The sequence below is a fragment of the Polyodon spathula genome, chromosome 4, assembly GCF_017654505.1.
Source record: "Polyodon spathula isolate WHYD16114869_AA chromosome 4, ASM1765450v1, whole genome shotgun sequence".
Taxonomy (NCBI): domain Eukaryota; kingdom Metazoa; phylum Chordata; class Actinopteri; order Acipenseriformes; family Polyodontidae; genus Polyodon; species Polyodon spathula.
In genome coordinates this window covers 97,279,990-97,303,187 of record NC_054537.1, presented here as the reverse complement: position 1 = coordinate 97,303,187, position 23,198 = coordinate 97,279,990, and the positions used below count along the sequence as shown (strand labels likewise).

Here is a 23,198-nt window from a genome sequence, read left to right as displayed (position 1 = left end):
ATCCTGTGACGTAGCAGCAGGCATCTACTGTCTGATAGAAGCCCGCTAGAGCTGGAAACTGATTAGTTGATGGTACTGAATCGTTTTCTAATATACAGTATGATAAGTACGGGAAACAATCAGTTTGTTTAATCAAACAATTAGTTTAATACTGGGGTAAGATTTCCTCATTCGAGATATTCACAATACATTGTCTGACAAATACACCATTGGGTCAGTAGCAAAGAAACTCACCTCCTGGATAATGTTATCAGCTGCAGATTCCACTTTGGTCTTCTTGACAGGAGAGGCCAGTGGTTCCACCATGGCTTTGTAAGTCACCAACTGAAGCTCATAGTCCTGAGGAAACAGAAGACGTTGAGCTCAAAGCTACCTGGCCCTGGGTAGTGTGACAGATACAGATTTGCAACAGCTTAGCATGCAGAACAAAAGTGCATTGTGTGTGGAAGGATATAGGTGTTAGCCATACTATTGTACAGCTAGAGAAATGGCTCTATTGATGGACTGCACAGAGCAGCACTGTTACCTTGATTGTGTCGATGTACCCCTTGGCGTATTTCTGGCACTCATCCACCTTGTCTTTGTTCTTCTCGATCTCTTCTAGTAGTCTCTGCACGGGAGAGACAGAGTGCTGGGTAAGTATCTCAATCTCAAACTAGTTTTATTTGAAAATGTATATACCACCGTGGATTAATATGTTAATTAAATAATGAATGGATTATATTCATTTATGCATATTTTTTTAAGAAAATCTATACAAAAGTTAAAACATTTAGCTATACATTTTGCAGGATTTATCATTCCCCCCTGAATAGTTCTCCACATTTTTACATTCATTGAAATTCCTTGCGTTGGGCTAGCGCTGAAACGGCACCTGGAAATCAGTCTGCACTAGGAGGAAGCAGTCCTTTGAGCTCTCTTCGGATCAGTATGAAGACATACCTTCTCCTGGGTCAGCTGCTCCTTCAGTGTCTTGCTGTTGCTGATGGACACAGCCTGGATGTTCTCTTGCCGCTGCTTGGCGTCTGTGATCCAGGTGATGAGCCAGTCGTAGCTCTCACGGTAGTAGCGGAGCTGGCGGCCCAGCTGCTCCAGTTCCCGCTGGCGCAGGTCTAGCTGTGTGAAGATGCCCTGCCAGCGCTCCAGCAGGCTGCTCACACACAGGCGGTATCGATCCAGGTCGGCGTCGCGCTCGTTGTGCACGCGGGACAGGCGCTCGCTCACTGCTGAAGCGCTGCTCAGCTCGGCCTCCAGGCCGTCAAACACAGGCTGGCGTCCCTCAGCCTCGCTGCGGGTTTTCTACGGGGGTAAGAGAGCAGCAGGTGAGTCCAGCTGCTCGCTTCCAGCACAGATAAACATGCATGTGGTTAACATATAATGATTGTAGTAGATTATTATATCTGATTATTATAATATCAGATCTGCTTTGGTTGTTGTTTAGTGATCTGGCACTTTGAAAATTAGTGAGAGTGTGTCAAGGCTATGTGTGTGTATACATGATTATAAGTGTGTTCTGTGTTTGAGCGTGTGTCAAGGCTACATTTATACATGTTTATAACTGCATAATGTGATTGAGCGTGTGTCAAGGCTATGTGTGTGTACACATGTTTGTAAGTGTGTAATGTGATTGAGCATGTGTCAAGGCTATGTGTGTGTACACATGTTTGTAAGTGTGTAATGTGATTGAGCATGTGTCAAGGCTATGTGTGTGTACACATGTTTGTTAGTGTGTGTCAAGGCTATGTGTGTGTACACATGTTTGTAAGTGTGTTCTATACCTTGAGCTGCGTACGGCAGGTCTCCAGCTCCTTGGCGTCAGCAGGAACCTCGTTGACCTCCCTCAGACGGTCCTCGTACTTCTTAACCAGTTCCTCAGCCTCTTGTGTGCTGCGGATCACCAGGTCGATGGTCTTCAGCCTGGGGAGAGGGCAATGAAAGAGAAGAGTTGCAGGACTCGCTCCTTCAGAACAGGACAGGCAATGAGGCAATACTTGTATAGGTAGCACGACGTACTTGTCCAGATAGACAGTGGACAGGCTGTAAACCTGGTCCATCTTCTGCAGGGTGATGTCCAGTTCAGAACGTAAGACCGAGGCAGAACCCAACTGCTCAGGAGAGGCCAGGATGGCTTCTGTCTTCTCAGTCACCTTGTTCAGGTTCTTCTTGATCCCCTCCAGCTCCACTTGAATTTGCTGTTGGGGAAAAAAGCAAAGGCTGAGCTTATTCTCATCACTGCTGCTTCTGCAGAAACAAGGAGACAACTGGGGTTGACATCCAAAAGGTTAATATATGGGTTACATTTTATAATACATCAGCAAGCAAGAAATAACATTCCAAATCATAATAATAATAATAATAATAATAATAATAATAATAATAATAATAATAATAATAATAATAATAATGCTCATCAACCATTTGTAAAACGTTACCTTTATTTTTGCCTGAATAATAAATGAATAAAAGCAGGATACCTGGGTGCCTGACTCCTTCACAGCCTCTCCTGCTCGGCTGAGCCTCAGCGGGGAGTAGAATCCCTCCAAGAGGTCAAAGTTCAAGAGCAGCGATAACACAAGCACCACCAACACCTCTACTACTGACAGGAGGAGGGAGAGGAGGAGGGAGAGGAGCCCCCACAGTGCACTGACTTCAGTCTCCATGACAGAGGAACACAGCTGGTCAGCTGTAGGGCTCTGCTACACCATACCAAGCACTGTCTGCTTGGGAGATGGAATGAGGCAGCACTGAATCTGGCAGCAATGCCATTCCACACCCTCCCTGCTCTGTCCTCACTCTCGCTCTCTCTCAGTCACTCACTATAGGCCTTTGTTTCTGGTGTCAGTTGGTAGCTCTCAGCAGGGAAGGAATGTGCAGAATACTTTTTTTTTTTTTTTGTTGAGCAATGTTTATTTTCCTTTCCCATTGTTTCAACCTATTTCCTTGCATTCTTTTTTTTCTCCCTGCCCTTACTCTGTTCTCACTCACTTAACAAGATCATTTTACGTTACCCTCACAAGCAGATGGAGACCCTGGCCCTCGTTAACCCGGGACGCAGGCTTACCTTCTGCTCAGCGATCCTTTGGGAGCAGTCCTTCAGGGGGTCCTTGTCGAGGGGAGAGTGAATCTTGTGGACGGTGTGGGACTCGCAGCCCTCCAGCTGCAGACGGATATCCTTCATTTGGGTGATGAAGCTCTTACACACGGACTCATCATGTTCCCCTGGGAACCAACAATAATGTTACACATGCAATGCAGAGACCACATGAAACTTATTAAAACAGGATCTGTACAGAACTGTACCAGCATGTGAGCGCTTCTGTCATTGGACTCATTGCTTACGTATGCATAATTCATGGCTGAATGTAATGAAACAGTGAGCTAGTTTTGTTAAAATTAGCATGTTTGTGTGGCATAGCATTGTAACTGAAACCCATTAGTAAATCAGTTTAATAACTCAGCATAAATCGTTTTGTGCTTTTATTATTTTGCTTTGTGTTATAATTAAAAAAGAAGCAGAGCTTGATGTATGCAATTCCGTTACCATTTTGTTTCAAATATAACATTATGGCATAAGAATACATTACCTCTAAGAAGACACCAATGTCCACAGCAGTTTAAAGTCATATTGCAATACGACTTTTACTACCTGCATTTTATATGGTGCAGTATATAGTAACAGAATTACATGTACATTTAGTACATTAAGACACCACTATGGCCAAGTGAAGAAAGCTGTAAGTTGTTTTTTTTTTGTTTTAAGTGAAATGCAGTCAAAGCTTCTCATGCTTGTACTGAAAAGCTGAGGTCAAATTTATGATAGTTGTTAATAATAATCTTTATTTTTATATAGAGCCTTTCATAGTGGACCACCAAAGCGCTTTACAAGATACAAGACTAGGGTGTGTGAACTATGCATCAGCTGCAGAGTCACTTAAAACAACATCTAGCCCCAAAGATGGGCACAAGTACCTGCTGGTTACAAACCTGTTTCTTTAACCACTGGACCACACAGCCTCCTATAATCTTTGATCAACATCCAAACACATCCTCATACTGCATAAATACTCCTGGATCAACATCCAAACACATCCTCGTACTGAATGAATAATCCTGGATCAACATCCAAACACACCCTCGCACTGAATGAATAATCCTGGATCAACATCCAAACACACCCTTGCACTGAATGAATAATCCTGGATCACCATCCAAACACACCCTTGCATTGAATGAATAATCCTGGATCACCATCCAAACACACCTTCGCACTGAATGAATAATCCTGGATCAACATCCAAACACACCCTCGCACTGAATGAATAATCCTGGATCAACATCCAACCACACCCTCGCACTGAATGAATAATCCTGGTCATCAAATTACCAGACACACCCTCATACTGAATGAAAACTCCTGGATCACCAACCAGACACACCCTCGCACTGAATGAATAATCCTGGATCAACATCCAAACACACCCTCATACTGAATGAATAATCCTGGATCACCATCCAAACACACCTTCGTACTGAATGAATAATCCTGGATCACCATCCAAACACAAATTCAAAAATTGTGCTGGTATTTCGTGAGCCACAAATGAACAGTCGCACTGCACTCACCTTCCCAGCTGCTCATATACCCTGGAATATGAAGTTAACAGTTAAACACGGTTTCATTCTCTTTCTTGTACTTCTGCAATAGCATGGGACAATAAAAAGAACGCAGTAAAAGGCATCCGATAGGACTTAAGACTAGGTTAGGAATGGAATTCCCAGCATACTTTTAAAAATGGTCCTTGTGCTCAATCAGTTCTACTGCATGAACTTGACGGAAACCTTTTTTTCTGTTTGTTTTGCAAAATAACAGTATATAAAACAATGCACTATCGGTTTAATTCACTGTATAACACCTCGATGCATGTTTTAGACTGGTTGTGAAAGTTCATTACAGAACCGTGCTGGCTGGCGCTCACCTTTCTCGAGCGTGCGAAGCAGCCTCTCATAGTACTGCGACGTCCTGCTGTAGTCGCTCTCTATCTGTATGCGGTCATCAGCCCCGAAGAGCTGCGAGTCCTGGCTGTCCCGCATGAAGTCCTGGTAGTGCAGCTCCAGGTTGCGCAGGATCAGCATGTACTCCTCCTGCTTCATGGTCTTGAACTGGGAGAGACAGGTGCAAGGATCGTGTTACACAGCACTGGGGAGAGACGGGCACAAGTGCCTCATTACACAGCATTGAGGAGAGATGGGCACAAGGACCCCCTTACACTGCACCGAGGAGAGACGGGCGCATGGGCCTCGTTACACAGCACTGAGGAGAGACAGGCGCAAGGGCCTCATTACACAGCACTGAGGAGAGACGGGTGCAAGGGTCTCCTTACACAGCACTGGGGAGAGACGGGCACAAGGGCCTCGTTACACAGAACTGAGGAGAGACGGGCGCAAGGGCCTCCTTACACTGCACCGAGGAGAGACGGGCGCAAGGGCCTCGTTACACTGCACCGAGGAGAGACAGGTGCAAGGGTCTCCTTACACTGCACTGAGGAGAGACGGGCGCAAGGGCCTCGTTACACAGCACTGAGGAGAGACGGGCGCAAGGGCCTCCTTACACAGCACTAGAGACAGCTGTGGATGATTAAGGGAACCAGGCTGTGCCTGTGTATGGACCCGAGTCCAAATATTGGAAAGGATTTGGAGATCTGTTTTTGTACAATTTGTTGTTATTTTTGTCAGCTGTCTTAGATTAGACCACTGACTGGAAGTTAGGGAATTGAATAGACTGTTTAGGTAGCACTGCTGGGTTTTTTTTTGGGGGGGGGGGGGGGTGTGTGTTCTTAAAGATGCAGTGTGCTATTTGTCAAAATGCCCTGCTGAAAAAATAAACACCCGGGCACCCCCTGCTAAACTGTTGCCACTGTGTCCTACATCCACTGCCAGCGGTGGCAGCATCCAGGCAGGACGAGTCTCACTTTGTCACAGATGATTGTGTTTGTACGTCAGTAGCCAGCCCAGACAGTGCAAACCAAGCAGTGCTCCTCACCATGGTGATGTTCCAGGACTTGATTTGCTGGATATCCCGGATCAGGTACTGCCAAGACAGCATGCTCTTCATATCGACGTGCAGGCGATGCCACATGGTCACCAGCTTCTGGTGGATGCAGTCCAGGCTACAAAATACCAAAGAATGGGTTCAAATGATCAAGGGTGTCAAAATACTTAATCCTGATGGATAGATGTAAGCTTAAATATGTGCACAGTGACTTCACCTAAGACATATTTGAAATATCCATGAGAGTCCAATCCTTTAATACTTTTTATTACATTATTTTAACAAGATTATTACAAGCACAGTAACAGGGTAAAGAAACAGGTTCATTCTGCTACTTTTTGTTATGTCACGCATGGCTGTCCTTGTGCAATGCTTGCTTGGGTCCATTTCCATACCTGCTGACTGCATCGAGGGCCTCCTTGTTGGTAGGTGGGACGAGGAAGCAGACAGACGGCACCACAGCTTCGTTACCGGAAGCATTCAGCACCTTCCACTTGTAGGGCTGGGAGTTATTCAGCAGAACACATTCGTCCCCCTTGTGAACAGTGATCTAAGAGGGGGGAAGAAAAGGGTCACTTATTATTATTATTATTATTATTATTAAGTATTATTATTTTAAAAAGTACTAATGGGCGTAGTTCTGGCAGGAGAGTTCCCCGAGGCCCTCACCTCCATCTGCTTGAAGTCACACACAGCCTGGACAGGAAGCTTGCTCTTCAAAGGGTTGGCAGCATTGCGAGGCTTGAGCTGAACGATGGCCTTCGCACGCTTGTTGAGACCAGCCAGCTGTCCTTTGTACTCATTGAGCTGCTCCTTCTCATCCTGGAACAGACAGGCAGAAGAAGATCACAAGTCCTGCTGGTACGTTGCTATGTTGCTAAATTACCTGTTAACAATAATGAACGTGATTGTTGTGCAATCACTTCCATCATACAATATGATTGCTTGCTGAAGCACTGTTTTTTATGATGATTCAAGAATGATTTTTCTTGCTGAATTATTATTATTATTATTATTATTATTATTATTATTATTATTATTATTATTATTATTATTAATTGATTTATTTTATTTATACAGTAAATTAGGTGAGTCATTTCACTTTTATTTTATTTTAAACATTTTTGATTTAATTATTATCCCAAGTAAACTTTGGCAAGGTTTTTTTCTCCAGAATCAAAAAGGAGGTCGTGCAGTGCTTACCATGGCGTCCTGCAGCAGGTCCTCCAGACGAGTGACAGTGACCGTCCGGTCACAGCTGTACTTCTTCTTCATGGACTCCTGCATCTTCTTCAGGTACTCCTCAGACTCTTTCACATCAGAGAAGAACTGCAAGGAAGAGGGAGCCAGAGAGAAGACATTAAACCATGGGCCCATGCTGCTACATGTGCTCTATCCCTCATTCACGAGATAACCAGTGAAGAATCAGGAGCTGTGTACCTGGAAGTAGGCCGTGTTCTCCTTGAGATGCGCCTCAATGCAGCAGCACAGCTGGAGTATCCAGCTCCATTGCGTCTGCAGGGCTGCCATGAATGCCTGGAGAGAGAGACACAGGCAGGAGTATTAAAAGGAGCCCCATGAAGACACTGCTGTTAGGTCTAATCAAGCTCTCGCACTGTTGAAGCTAAACCCCCCTCTCAAGGGTTATTGCTGACCCCCTCCCTACTCAAGGGTTAGCTTGGTCATGAAGCTCACCTCGACAGTCTTCCTGCCAGGGTTGCCCTCCTTCAGCAGCTGCTCTCCCGTAGCCTGAGTGCTGTTGATCTTCCTCTCTTTCTGCTCCAGCTCCCGCATCAGACCCTTCAGAAAACACAACAGACTCCTCAACATCGCTGCACTCTGCAGAACCCCATCACCTTTATAAGTGCAGAATGGCACTAGAATGCAGTACTGCAAAGCCCGTTGAGTGTGTTTATTTTTTTCATAATAAACTGCAGTTGCTCAGTGTAGCCGTGGCAGACTGGCAGTGCCGTACCGAGTAGTTGTCTTTCTTGGCCGACATGTTGGTGTTGCGGTCGCTCCAGTCGTAGTTCACCTCTTCCTCCTCCTTGTCATTTAGCCACATTAACTCTTTGGTGGCTGCAGACACGAAGCCGTGGAGGTTGTCCAGATGACGCAGGCGTGACTTGGAGGAATTCTAAAGGCAACAAAAGAAAATAACAGGTATTTCGCACTTGGTATACCTACTACAGCAGGATTGCAATTAGATCACTTGTACCGCTTGTAAAATTGTTTCTTACCAGCAGCTTAGCATAGTGCAGATCCAGCTTCCCAAGGTATTCTCTGTAGGAACCCTTGCTGATAGGCGACAGCTGATTCTAGAACATAACAGGACAGCTGGTGAGTGAGTGAGTGAGTGACAGCGAGTGAATGAGCGAGAGCGAGTGAGTGAGTGAAAGTGAGTGAGCGAGCGAGAGCGAGTGAGAGTGAGAGCGAGAGCGAGAGTGAGTGAGTGAAAGTGAGAGGGAGTGCCCAACTGTAAGGATGTCTGTGTCAGAAAATAAGCATATGGGTGAACAAAAGTGTGTAAGTGTGTAAGAGAATGCAAGTGGTTGTGCAAGTTACAGTAGTGAACAGTGAATAACACAAAGCCCTCGCCAACTTCTCTGTCACTTTAGACTAGGAGCTAGCCCTGTGAGTTACCCCTTTATTTTATATCCAGTTTTATTTCCCAAACCCTGCAACAGAGACAGTGGCTGTCCAGCTGCCTGTTACTGTACCTCGTCAGTGCGTGCCCGCTCGATCTTGGAGCGGAAGTCCTCAATGGACTGGTGCAAGCCTCGATGGCTGCCCAGCTGGGACTCCACAGAGGGCAGATCGACCCCCCACTCAGCCCCGTCGATGCGCCTCTGGTTCTCCTCCACCCAGCCCTGCAGGTCCTGAACGTAGTGCAGCGTCACATCGTCCAGCTCCGGTCTCTGCCGCGAGCTCTGCTGAGTCATGTTGTGCTGAGTCATGGTGATCGAAGACTGTGAAGCACCAGCCTTGAGCCGCAGGTTGTAGTCGGTGCGCAGAGCCACCAAGCGCTCATGGAGGTGGTAAACTCTGATCACAAAAACAAAATGCGTATCGTAAGGAGCTGCAGTGTGAAAAGTGGAATAGTGAGAGTTTGAGATGAACACTAGGGAAGCAGCAGCTGCCCTTTCCCCTGCCCAGCACCTCATTCTTACCTCCTGTACATCTGCTCAGCCTGGGGGTGGCGCCCATCCTTCAGGGCCTGCACGTCGTTGAAGAGGAGGCGGATCATCCCGTCCGCTTTGTCTAGCTCCTTCTCGATCTCCCCTGAGTTCTGAGGCACTTTCCCAGCATTCAGCATACGGATATCCTGACAAGAGATACGAGGTCAACAACCTGCCATGATGCTATACTGAGACACGCCACTTTAAAATACAGAGTACTGTGCCCAGAGCAGTGTCCTATCCTGGCGCTCCTAAGCTAAACAAGCCATAAGAAGATGACAATGACGGCCACTGCCAATGGAATAAACAGGTCTGAATTGGGATTGGGACTTACCATCTGTAAGAGAGAGTCCACCTGGTTCAGCTGCTCCTCACACACCCCGGACTCCATCTGGATCTTACTGACGATTCTCTGGAGCCTCTCCAGCCTGCCACCGAGAAGAAAGACAAGTCACTCAATGAAGGAAAGAAGGGAAGTCCGGCTACAGCAGTAATAATTAGAAAACACAGCAGCAGCAACAGCAATACTAAACAGTAATAGAAGCTGCACACACTAGGCTCTGCACACTGTATTTATTCTGCAGATTGTGTCAGATTTGTTCCAGATTCTAGACAGTTTTGTTTGACAGATTGACACAAGCTGATTTGTTGCTACATATATAGTCCACTGTAGGTACAAATGAGTGAATCTTAAGTAAAGACACGCTGACGAGACCTGTTGGCTGCAGTGTTTTGATACAATTCTAAAGTAAGGTCTCAATTTGTTTAGTACAGATCTTTATTCTATACAGCCATGTTTGCATACACAAAATGTATTTGCTATATCATTTTAAATGGAAGTCTGAATACATGTTGAGAGCTTACTAAAAAAAAAAAAAGTTTACAGGCAGCGTAACTGGTTGCTATAAAAAACATTTCTAAATGGTTTACACCTTGGAAAAAAGCAGATTAGTGCAGTATTGGTTATATGATCTATGTAAATGATATAGATAGATAGACAGATAGATAGATAGATAGATAGATAGATAGATAGATAGATAGATAGATAGATAGATAGATAGATAGATAGATAGATAGATAGATAGATTTTTTTTATTTTTGAAAATACTTTATTAAACACTTATAAAAAAAGGCAAAAACATTGAAAAAAAACATTAAACACCATTCCATAACAAATTAACACATTTGTTTCATTGATTAAATATTAATATTAGAAAAGCCAATTATATGAATTCAAACAACACAATATCAAAACTTCACACACAGCTTATTATCTTCAATGTGACACAACACATTATCTGCACACCAAATCTGCTGGAAGCTCTCTAAATTATTTGTAGTTTTATAATAACTAAAATCCAGCTTCATTCTGCTTAATAACAACATTCTAACAATGGTAACAGGATCTGGATTACTAAAACCATTCATCTTCATAATTTGTTCTACTTTTTAAAATAGCCAATCCAACAATAACATTTCTCATGGGTTTTAATCTTTTACAAAAAAGAAAACAAATGAAAGGTTTCTTTGAGAGCAAAAAGGGCATCTATCGTTAACTTCCAGATTCGTTATACACACAAAAGAATGAACAGCATGTAAAATTCTCCACTGCAGATCATCTGATCTTTTTGGTAATGGTGGCTTTTCTAAGGAACCCAAGGCTGGATGTATATGTCCTTCCACCCCCAACCTCTCTCTCCAAGGAGTATCAGGTAATGACTCAAGCTGTTTCTGATGATATGTTTTTACACAAAGTATATACAGATTCTACTGTAGCCAGGGAAAGATCTGTCAGATCTTTAACAGTCAATAGCTTCCCTGGCACATCAGAGTCCAGACTGAGTTCAGGGGAATTATCTAAATTGGGACAACCAGGGTCAGGCTGAGGCAGAGTCTTATTTCTAAGCACATCCTCCAACAGCTCTATATTTTCCTCAGGCATGGTACTGCGCACTTCATTAATGAAACGTTCAGCCATGCGAACCAAGTGGATCCCTAGCTCTGAAACCAAGGACTCCGACGTCTTCCACGTGAAGCTCCCATGATCCAGCAGCTTTCTCAGTTTTACTATTTCTGCCCTCACTAAACGCTCTATAAAAATGTTAGATTCCCCCAATGTTGTTTTTAACCCATTATTCGCTAGCAGAGGCTCTTCTAACAGCCAATACAGGGTTACATTCCCAGGATCCCTCTTTACGGTCAGTAGCTTCCATGCTTTAAATAAACTGCCATAATATTCTGGCAGCTGTTTCACATCCAATTTATTAAACTGACAAAAAAACGTAGTTTTATCTAACCCCTTCCCACCCACCTGTCGAAGGAACAAAGAAGCAAACTGCATCCAACAATGTCTCTCAGGGGAATACAGCAACCTCTGCAGGGCTTGAAGCCGCAATGCAGCAATTCTGCTGGAAATGTCTATAACGCCCTGTCCCCTTCAACCAATGGCAAATAGATCACACTCTCACCCAGTGCAGCCACTCCAAAAGCAATCCAACAGTGCTGATTGGACTTGCCTAACCAAACTTTCTGGGGGTTCGAAATAGATCAAATGATGCCATAAGCTAAAGGCCACCAAGTTATTGATTATCAACATTCTTACTCTACAGGAGAGTTGCGGGATGAGCCACCTCTATCTCTGGAGTTTGGCCTTCAACTTCTCCAGCACATCCCATTTTTTTTTTTTTATATTGCTGTCATCGCCTAGATATACTCAAAGATAACGGATTCCATCCTTCCTCCATTGTAATCTACTGAGTAAATCTGACGGACGACCGCCTTTCCAGTCTCCTATAAGCAAACCACTGCTTTTAGCCCAGTTTATCCTTGCTGATGACAACCTTTGAAACAGTCTTTGACAGAGAGTTAACTGAACAATATCTGCTTAATTGATCACTATAACTGTAATATCATCAACATAAGCTGTGATCTTCACTGGCTCACTAGAAACCTGAGGGATGGACAGACCAGTCAAAAGGCTCCTCAACTTGTTGATCAAAGGCTCTATAGCCAATGTATAAAGTATTCCAAACAATGGGCACACTTGCCTAATGCCTCTCTTAACAGGGAAAGGGGGACTCAAACCACCAATATATTTCAACAGACTAAAAATGTCACAATAGAGTAATTTAATCTTTTCTATAAAACCAAAGCTCTCCTGAGGTAACCATGGTCAACCCTGTCGAAAGCTTTTTCTTGATCAAGTGACAATAAACCTGCCCTAAAACCAAATAATTTGGAAGCTGCCAGAATGTCTCAAATAAAAAAAAAATATTAAAATTGATCTGTCAGGTACACAATAAGTTTGATCTGAATACACTGCCTTTCCTATTACAGTCCGTAAATGATTTGCAAGGGCTTTAGAAAAGATTTTATAATCCTCACCAAGAATTGATACAGGTCTCCAATTTTTTGTATCACACAGATCATCAAGTACTGTAAACTCAGACTAAGTAATGCAATCCATGACAGACTTGTTCCTTCTTTGTATACTGTATATTGACAGACTTGAGGCTACAAAGAAAGTAAATCCCTCTGTGATTATTACTGAGAAAGGGCTGTGATCTGGGCTGGTTGAGTAACATTGACCCTATGCCAGTATACAAGCTCTTTCTACTGGGTCTTGTTTACACTGCCAGTTTCCAAAACACAAAATTGCAGGCTGATCAAGCTCCAGCAACACAGCAGTGTTGTGACGTCCCTCCTGATCAGCTTTGAGTTGCATTTCTCTTGATAAGAAAAATGATTAACTCTGTAATCATGTTAATGCCCTAGGAAAATAAATGCATTCCTATTAGTTTGAATTGATATACAGTCTTGCTTTTCTGCGTCATGTGAATTGATCAGTTTTCTCACCACCAGATCAGTCCATCAGCAACATGCCTGCTCCTAAAGTTCTTAAACTTAGCGCTAGCAATTTTTCAAAAACTTACCTATTGCAACCCAACACAAAACAAGTGGGCATGCCAAAATACTGCGTGCTTGTAAGTGAGCATGTTTAAATACTGTGAGCTTGTAAGAGAGCATGTTTAAATATTGTGAGTTTGTAAGTGAGCATGTGAGCTTGTAAGTGAGCATGTTTAAATACTGTGAGCTTGTAAGAGAGCATGTTTAAATACTGTGAGTTTGTAAGAGAGCATGTTTAAATACTGTGAGCTTGTAAGAGAGCATGTTTAAATACTGTGAGTTTGTAAATGAGTATGTTTAAACACTGTGTCATTCAGGATGTGTATTGTCAGAGAACTCCTTTGTAACTAAATGTTCTTTACACCGTACAGCATGTTCCTCCTTACTGAATTTCCTCCAGCTTCCTGTAGTCGGCTCTCTAAGCAAAAAATGCAATTTATTCTGGCGACAGAACAGCATGCGACTGTATTCCTCAGTTCCCTTAGGGTATGCAGTAAATTCTACCAAGCGCTCTGATTCCTAGCTTGTCAGACCAATGATGTATTGTTCCTGAGGCAGCTACTGATGCACACAAACAGACAGCCCTCAACGCAGTCACAGAAAAAAGAATGCAGCTACACCACTTAACTATGAACCAGGGTCTTAATAATGTGCAGAACTCTGAACCCGTTTGTGCTACTGTCCGAGATGTTTGTTCTTCACATCACTTAGCTCACCTCTCGAATTCTGTCCTGAGCAGCCTCTCTCTCTCCAGTATCGCCACATGGAGGCGGCCCCATTCCTTCTCAACATCAATGGGATGGTAACCAGGAGGGACCTTGACCTGCCCGGCCTGCACAGCACCCTGCAACATGTTCCATGTGTTTAAATACAGCGGCTAGCTGGCATTGCAAAGGAAACAGCTCTAATGTGTGTATGCATGCAAAGATTCATGTTACAATACAATATGCAGTGTCTCCATACAAGTATAACAATTCAACTCAGTTTGAGAACAAGCCCAAAGCAAAACTGAAATTAAGATGGTTTGGTGCATGGTGCTGTGTTGTGCTGGCTGAGCTGAGCTGAGCTGAGCTGAGCTGAGCTGAGCTGAGCTTTTCTGAACTAAGCTGTGCTGAGTTGAGCTGAGTTGAGCTGTGCTGAGTTGAGCTGAGCTGAGCTATGCTGAGTTGAGCTGAGCTGAGCGTTGAGCTGAACTGAGTTGAGCTATGTTGAGTTGAGCTGTGCTATGCTGAGTTGAGCTGTGCTGAGTTGTGCTGAGCTGAGCTGAGCTGTGCTGAGCTGAGCTGTGCTGAGCTGTGCTGAGCTGTGTTGAGCTGAGCTGAGCTGTGCTGAGCTGTGCTGAGCTGTGTTGAGCTGAGCTGAGCTGAGCTGTGCTGAGCTGTGCTGAGCTGAGCAGTGCTGAACTGTGATGAGTTGTGCTGAGCTGAGCGGTGCTGAGCTGTGCTGAGTTGTGCTGAGCTGTGTTTTATTTTTATTTTATTTTTAGAGCTGGGGGGGGGGGGGCATTTTTCATTACAGCCACAATAATAATCAGATAAGATTAACAACATGTTTCTACAGCTGGTTTAAGCATGTCTGTCACACACAGAGAGTTTGCCATGTTTGTACAGTACAAGGGGCTCACCTCAAAGGACTTGTAGACGAGCTTGGAACGATTCTTGTCAGCCTCCTTAGCTGGAAGTTCAGTTTCCTTGAACCTCAGGAACTGCCGCCACAGGATCTACAGAAACATAATTTCCCCGATTCAATTACTCTCTGCAGTGTTATCAGGACCGTTCACATTGACACAACACAATTCATTGATGCACTGACACACCCTCTGCAGTTTACAAGCCATTTAGGTACAGATCAGCAGGAGCAGACTTGCTGAAAGATTTATCTTACTGCCAGGATGTGTGAAGGAGGCCAACATAGAGCAGCAGGAAGGCTTTTATGTCATTGCCACTGCGGTTTACCAAGCATTGCCTGTATATTAAACACAGCAGATCACAACACGTCTTGTAAAACTCTTCCCGGGGCGACACCTTTTCAGTGCTGCATTGCTTTTGAAGACACTGAAAAAGACTTTTAGTCAGAATGTTGTTTGACATTTAATTTCACTTTCTTTTAGAACATAGTAAAGAGCCAATCAATATATTTTAGGAATGCTGCCAATAGTATATTTGCTTTAAAATAAAATATATATTTCTACACATATACACATACACACACACGCACACACAGGTGCACACACACAGGCACACACATAGGCTCACACAGGGACACTAGGAAAAGTCAGTATAGTATCATTCGCCAAAAAAAAACCCCAAAAAACAAGCGAGTACAAGTAAATCTTCCTTGCCCCAGAGCAGAGGTATTTATGGGGTTTTTAGAAAATAAAACACAACTTAGTTCTTCTTACCATGATCTAATATGGCTAGTTATGGAACACCCTATGAAACACTTGTTAAAACAGCCTTATTATCTCAACACCCTATAAAACACTTGTTAAAACAGCCTTATTATCTCAGGTCCGACTCTAAAAGACAAGTCAGATTGTGGGCAGTCATCTTGTAACATCTTGTGCATCTTAATTCAAAAGAATGTTCTGCGAATCCTCCTGTAGTGAATCCTTACCAGAGAATGGGAAGGAAAGGGCTACCTGTCAATGTTCCCTAGGGCATACTGAGCTGCAGAACAAAGCATTGATGAGTTCAAAGCATTGAGTCCACACCCAAACAACGGCCTGCTATTAAACACAATTACATTTCCCATCTCTATTTGATCTTTTTATTTATTGCCACAATTACAAAATTAATACACTTGTGGGATTTACAGCAATCCTCAAAAATGTAGTTGGGTCTTCAACTCCTTTTTTTTGTTCTTGTTTAATGTAATAATGGTTAAGGCCCTCAAGAAAAGCCCTGGATTTGCAGCACTTGAAACTGCATGTGCAGGTCAGATACAGGACAGGGTGAAAACAGTGCTGAGTAGTGAAGCCACAGGGCATGTTTTCAGTCTGACATTGATTCACTGCTGTCTTCAACATAACCTAAAGCTATTTTCACTTTTAGGGGTGAGATGTGAATTAAACTACAGCTTGATCAAAACTCCAAACTAAACACCAATGTGCATTTATAAAACAGACCTTCTAGATATCCCTCTGTTCATTAGAATATTAATAGATACAGAACACAACAGAAGAAGGTCATTGCAATGCTTTAGCACTTTGCATTACTGTCGCATTCCTCTGCTGTTGGACTGGCCACCTTAACTTAGAGTGTCTGCTCCAGTTTAAACCCCATCCCTTGAGCTGGTGCTCTGCTGAGCACTCATTTAAACTCCCATTCCTTGACCCACAGCAGTGAAACTGACCTCAATCTCCTCGTAGCTGCTGGGGAACGTTCTCTCTTCCAAGATTATGACTTGGTGTCGAATCCACTGCAGCAGCAAGGTGACCAGCTCATAGTACTCCTGCCATCGGAGCTCCAGTTCCTGCAGCCAGACAGAGAGAATTGAGCTTTCACTGCCATGCAGAGATTCTGCTTGCTTACTTACATGCTTAGTGATTCCAAGTACAGCACAGAGAGAGAGAGAGTTATACAGCATAGCCACGATACGCTGTGTTATCCTGATTAACCTCAGCACACAGAGCTACACAGCATAGCCACGATACGCTGTGTTATCCTGATTGATTAATTTCAGTACGCAGAGCTACACAACATAGCCACAATACACTGTGATATCCTAACTGATTAACTTTGTTTCGATGCTGACAAACTGTGTTGTTATACAACATCTAACTAAAAACAAAACAATCTGTGATATATGTTGGAGAGTACAGGTTCAAGTATCTCACTTGTCCCTTGCTGTGAGATATGTTGGAGAATACAGGTTAAAGTATTTCACTTTTCCCTTGCTGTGAGATATGTTGGAGAGTACAGGTTCAAGTACCTCACTCTTCCCTTGCTGTGAGATATGTTGGAGAGTACAGGTTCAAGTACCTCACTTTTCCCTTGCTGTGAGATATGTTGGAGATTACAGGTTCAAGTACCTCACTTTTCCCTTGCTGTGAGATATGTTGGAGAGTACAGGTTCAAGTACCTCACTTTTCCCTTGTTGTGAGATATGTTGGAGAGTACAGGTTCAAGTACCTCACTTTTCCCTTGCTGTGAGATATGTTGGAGAGTACAGGTTCAAGTACCTCACTTTTCCCTTGTTGTGAGATATGTTGGAGAGTACAGGTTCAAGTACCTCACTTTTCCCTTGCTGTGAGATAGGTTGGAGCCTAGAAGCTGACAAACCAGCAGGTAAACCACGAGAGTGAATAGTTTATGATGAATTCACCAGAACCCTGAGATACAACTATAACCTAAAGCAATTCACTACAGCACCATTTGTTATTTTGTATTATACATAGATTCCACAACATTTGTTGAAGAGGTTTTTATTTTAAAACATAGTAAAACATCACACATTAATCTCTGTCTCTAGTCTCCCCTGCTGTTGTAAGTTTTTTTTATCTCAAGGTTTATATCGAAAGCTGTTTTCTTTGTTGTGTTTTTGTTCTGGCTTCTAGTGGTGGAATTCCAAAAACGGCATTTAAAAAAAAAAATTAAAAAGTACAACAATAATAATAATAATAATAATAATAATAATAATAATAATAACAACACCACCACTCACGTTGGCCTTGATCCCATCCTGCACGTCAGGGACGCGTGGCATGGCATCATAGAGAGACGAGACGTATGTAATGATGGACTTCTCATCAGGATGGGGGACGTCCACATCTAAAACACACACACACACATCTACAACTGCACACATTTTTTCACAAGTCTTTTTCACTCACTTTTTTATTCTTGCAGTTGTTCACAAGTGGAGTAGAACATTGTGTTTTCTTTTGTTTGTTTTACTGATCATAACATAATTTAAAAGGTGAAATCGCAGGTCCCAGAGTTCCAGAAAAAGATCCAAATTAAATGATAAAGATGCATGTTCTGGATTTGTACATTAAGAGATATGAAACCCAACCTATGCTACTAGACTGTAAGAACCACACACTATAGATCACAGTAAGATAGACAGACAGTAAACACAGCACACATTCTTGCTACACAGTCTTTAACAAAGATATTGTAATGCATCATTGTATCTGAAGGCAAGCCCTGCAGGATACCTTCTGGATCCAGCAGTCGGGTGACCCCCAGCTCCCTGTCTGCGACGGTGAAGGCCTGCTCCAGGTTCTCTTGGTTCGTCTGGCGGTACACTCTCTTCATGTCGATCAGCATCGGCCTGGATTCAAAGGGATTCATAGGGTGAGAGAGGGACAGGGACAGGACCCAGTATGGGAACAAGACACAGATCGACTACCCGGTACATTGGCCCATTAATCACTCTGTCTAGGTTCAACAGGAAATATATATATTGTCAATGAGCTCATGCGAAAATAGCATTGCTTTCTGATGTTTGTCAAGAGGTGTTGGTCCATATGAAAAATACTGCAGTACTGTAAAACAGGATTTTTTTGTGGCAACTTAATTTCGCTAATGACCTTCAAGGTCCATTTCTGCTGCAATAATATAATAATGTTTGAGCTTCTTTTTCTTTTAATGTACATCACATGTATGAAGAACATATTTCACGGCACATTCATTTTGCATAAACATGAAATTAGCAGACATTTCTTACTAGAATAGAATTTTATAGATCCTTTGAAGAACAGAGATAAAAATGTTTCTTAATTAAAATTCTGTTTCTATTAGTATCGCCATATCCACTCTGAAGTATTGCTGTCCATTCTTTTACAACAACTTTCCACTTTTAAAGGGCATTTGTATATATATTATTTTAAATTATTTTCCTGAGTTACAGGAAAATAATTTCATGCAGGGTTTCTGTGACGTTCATTTTGTTGATCATTAATGAACATTTCACTACTGCGGGTGTCGTCAAGTGATTGAAAACGAGACATTTTGTGTTTGAATTGAAAGTGATGGCCTCGAGGAGTTGAATGGGTCAAAGTTCAAGTATATTTTCCTCTAGAGGAATTATCACTTTTTGACGTCACTACCGTGGTATTATCACTTTTTTCGAATGGCTCAGGATGCAAATATAGCCTTCATCCATATATATATTTATATAATCATAGATGGGCTGCAGTGAATTACAGGGTTATTACAGGGTTATTATATGTGAATTACAGGGTTATTACAGGGTTATTATATGTGAATTACAGGGTTATTAAAGAGTTATTATATGTGAATTACAGGGTTATTAAAGAGTTATTATATGTGAATTACAGGGTTATAACTGCATCGAGGGGTTCTGCTGACACATTAAACTGTGACAGAGAAGCTTGTGTAGTTTATGATGAATTCACCAGAACCCCGAGATGCAATTATTACCTAAAGTAGTTCACTACAGCCCCATTTGTTATCTGTTTTTTTATAATATATGTATTCCACGACATTTGTTAAAATGAACAGGTTTTCATTTTAAAAGGCAGTAAAACATTTCAAATGCCTTGCTGTCTCTCGTCTCTCCTGCTTGTTGTTGTTTTTACAAGGGTTGTATCGAAGGCCGTTGTCTTTGCTGTGTTTTTGTTTTCTTGGTCTTCGGTGAATGATTATTTGGCTTCTACTAGTGTGGGAATTCCAAAATGGACGACATAAATAAAAACGAGTCAGCAATTTAAAAGACGTCCAGAGAATTCCAGGAAAAGTAGTTGCTTCTCTTAATTCTTACTTGTTTTTTTTAGATGGGCAGAGATGCAATTATAGTACTTGTATAGCATTACATTATAAATAAATATGTTTGTGTGTGTGTGTGTGTATATATGTGTGTGTGTGTGTGTGTGTGTGTGTGTGTGTGTGTGTGTGTGTGTATGTCTCTTACAGGGAATAGACACAGCACCTATATTCAGTGCAGAGTGCTGCATGATTTTCTGTAGTATGTCTAATGTTATTAGAACAGAATATCTTGTGAGCGAGTATTTCAAGACATGAATGTACTTCACTGATACTCGCTCTTTATCAACACCAGGGCTAATAAATAAGGTAGAGAGAGGCTGGAGTATAGCATGTGATCAGTGTCCACGTTAGCTGTCTACAGCCAATACACTTTTCATTTTATTAGAGAATGTGCCCTACAAGCTTTCGAATCGTCACTATCACCTGCCTGTAGGTTGCCTTCATATTCTCAACATGTGCTGCTGAAGCACGCTCGAGGTGTCAGTGTCTGCAGGCCTGTGCAAATGATTTACACATCCTTCAACAGCAATGAAGGGAACTGAAGATTTCAATGTTTTCAAAAGGATTTGAGCAAAAACAGAGAGCTTCCGGAGTCTATACAAAGTTTTAAAAATGGAGGGGGGCATGTAACTGCAAAGAGTGAAACACTGAAGAGTATGTGTGCATGCAGCTACATGAGCCCAGGGAATGCCAATAACATCACCTGCGCAAAACAATAAACAGCAATACAATACAATCCCTGCAGCATAATAAAGCGCTGGGAAAAAACTACAATACAATACAATCCCTGCAGCATAATAAAGCGCCGGAAAAAAACTACAATACAATACAATCCCTGCAGCATAATAAAGCGCTGGGAAAAACTACAATACAATACAATCCCTGCAGCTTTGAGCTGTATTTTGTACATGCTATAGAAACATACAAAGACACCTGTCACGGCATTAACCATAGCCTGACTGTAGGGCTGAAACAAATCACATGTCATTTACACACACAGATATTCCTACTGTACCCTTTCTGTTAACACTTCTCACAGGGTTACCTGCATAGAGCTGTCCCCTTTAGCACCGGAGCAGTATCACCTGCAACCTCAAAAACATGGATTTCTAGCTGTAGGTCAAATTTACACAACATGTACCCCAGTACAATGCAAAAGGAAAACCAAGCTGCTTTTAATAAAGAACTAGCAAGAAAACATTTAATAAAAAGCCAGTAGAGCCCACATATGCTCCAGTGCAGACCTGCACTAAACATGCATTCAAGATTTGGTTTTTGCTATTTCACAGTACATTAGGCTAAGGATAAGTGAAAGTAGTATTTCCCGTACAGTTCCCGCAATCGCAGCGTGGAGCAGACTGAATACCCTGTTGCCTCTTGTTCCAGGCCCAATGCTGTTCGGAATGAGGTCTGGTCCGTGCCGTGGCAGTCAGAGCTCTGGGTCCCCTGTCCCGAGTCATAGGAGCTCTGGGAGCACTCCAAGGGGATGTCCTCGCACAGCATCACAACCCGGTCCTCCAGGTCTGAGCTCCCCGTCGAGCCACTGTGCCTCTTCTTCACCCTCGGCTTCCTCTTCAGACCCAGCATGGCTGCTCGCAAGGAAACCACTTCTCCTAGTCAAAGGCACTGGCCTTTCTTGATTGCTCTTTTTTCCCCACTAGATTAGCTAGTCATCTTCCTCTTCAACCAAGACATTGCTTGGAAAGTTCTCTCTGATCGACTATTCTTAATCTGTTCTGGAAGACCCACTTGCGAAACACTTTTTTTTTTTTTTTTAAGGTTTAAATTATCTTTTCCTTTCAAATTGACAGGAGCAACTATGAATACGGAAAGACTTAATAAGAACAACTGGTGGTTCTTTTAATCAGAATCAACAGCTTTACAGAAACAAGGGTTCTTCAGTGATTTATCTAATCCAGTTCTCCCAAAAATTCAATATAACATCCAAACGTGCATCTGCTTCTCCATATACAACTTGCCACTGAAGTTCTTCCAGCCTGCCACCCTGCACTGCGCTCCAATCCACACATCAAGTAAAGAAGCTCCTTTGCATCTCAGGGCCAACAGTCCCAACTCAAAAAGCTCAGGGGTTTAACACAAAATCATAAAACAAAAAGTTTAGAAAAACAAAAAGGACCTGTTTCCAAAACTTAGTCCTTTCATGCACAGCAGTCAGTCAGCAGTTCATTAAATGAGTTTGAAGCTCTGTACACCCTCTCTGGAAAGCTTCCTCTCTGCATTCACAGCTGCATCTCTTCTGAAACATTAGCTCACTTCAGACTCTCACAGCAGTGTTTTGTAGGTGTTCCTGGCAAACACACCAATGATCCTTTGAATAGCCTCTCACTCTGACAGCTGGGCGTACCAGCCCTTCGCAGCTACATGCTAACATTTCAAAAGCATACATTTCCTTTCCCCCTACAGGCATATATTCTTTATTTTTGAATGTTTCTCTGAAAGACGTGCCACACCTCAGAAGCAGTGTTTAATTACAGCACTGAGGAAGCCTCTTTAGAAATCTCTCAATTTAGCTCTCCCTGAGCTACACAAAACTTGTGTTACAACTGACCATCTGCCGAGTACTGCATTTTAGCAGCACTATTTAACAAAACCAAGATTAATGCTATACTGCCAAGAACCAGAGTCCCAGTCTCTCTCCTGTATGTGTGCTACTCTAGAACACAGAAGAGTGCTACTCTAGAACTCTGATATGTGTGCTACTCTAGAACACAGAAGAGTGCTACTCTAGAACTCTGATATGTGTGCTACTCTAGAAGCCGACATGTGTGCTACTCTAGAACTCAGACGTGTGCTACTCCAGAGCTCAGACATGTGTGCTACTCTAGAACTCAGACATGTGTGCTACTCTAGAACTCAGACATGTGTGCTACTGTAGAACTCAGGTTGCATAGATCAGCTTTACCTGGAGTTCATGGACATTTTATTCCAGACTGCTTTCCAGGCTGACAAGAGGCTTGATGTGCCACTGCGTGGTAGTCATTTGGGTTTAGGACTGCTTGACGTACTGCTGTGTGATAGTCATTTGGTTTTATGGCTGCTTGACGTACTGCTGTGTGATATTCATTTGGTTTTATGGCTGCTTGACGTACTGCTGTGTAATATTCATTTGGTTTTATGGTTGCTTGACATACTGCTGTGTGATATTCATTTGGTTTTATGGTTGCTTGACGTACTGCTGTGTGATATTTATTTGGTTTTATGGCTGCTTGATGTGCTGCTGTGTGGTAGTCATTTGGGTTTAGGGCTGCTTGATGTGCTGCTGCGTGGTAGTCATTTGGGTTTAGGGCTGCTTGATGTGCTACTGCGTGG

At 42.7% G+C, this 23,198-nt stretch overlaps 1 protein-coding gene across 7 annotated transcripts in view; it reads right to left on the bottom strand.

The window, feature by feature from the left end:
- The window catches only part of LOC121315196 (plectin-like), a 125,086-nt gene that overhangs the window by 21,405 nt on the left and 80,483 nt on the right, over positions 1–23,198 (bottom strand). For all 7 annotated transcript variants that reach the window (XM_041249259.1, XM_041249260.1, XM_041249254.1 and 4 more), the window contains 23 exons: positions 18,296–18,411; positions 17,800–17,906; positions 16,489–16,608; positions 14,759–14,854; positions 13,851–13,978; positions 9,563–9,656; positions 9,220–9,374; positions 8,770–9,094; positions 8,290–8,367; positions 8,025–8,186; positions 7,745–7,849; positions 7,490–7,585; positions 7,253–7,378; positions 6,719–6,871; positions 6,445–6,599; positions 6,041–6,167; positions 4,977–5,160; positions 3,062–3,219; positions 2,014–2,192; positions 1,779–1,917; positions 943–1,299; positions 527–610; positions 235–339 (listed from right to left, as the gene is read on the bottom strand). In XM_041249259.1, coding sequence (XP_041105193.1) covers positions 235–339; positions 527–610; positions 943–1,299; positions 1,779–1,917; positions 2,014–2,192; positions 3,062–3,219; positions 4,977–5,160; positions 6,041–6,167; positions 6,445–6,599; positions 6,719–6,871; positions 7,253–7,378; positions 7,490–7,585; positions 7,745–7,849; positions 8,025–8,186; positions 8,290–8,367; positions 8,770–9,094; positions 9,220–9,374; positions 9,563–9,656; positions 13,851–13,978; positions 14,759–14,854; positions 16,489–16,608; positions 17,800–17,906; positions 18,296–18,411 — 3,349 coding nt within the window. The remainder of the gene's footprint in view (positions 1–234; positions 340–526; positions 611–942; positions 1,300–1,778; positions 1,918–2,013; positions 2,193–3,061; positions 3,220–4,976; positions 5,161–6,040; positions 6,168–6,444; positions 6,600–6,718; positions 6,872–7,252; positions 7,379–7,489; positions 7,586–7,744; positions 7,850–8,024; positions 8,187–8,289; positions 8,368–8,769; positions 9,095–9,219; positions 9,375–9,562; positions 9,657–13,850; positions 13,979–14,758; positions 14,855–16,488; positions 16,609–17,799; positions 17,907–18,295; positions 18,412–23,198) is intronic.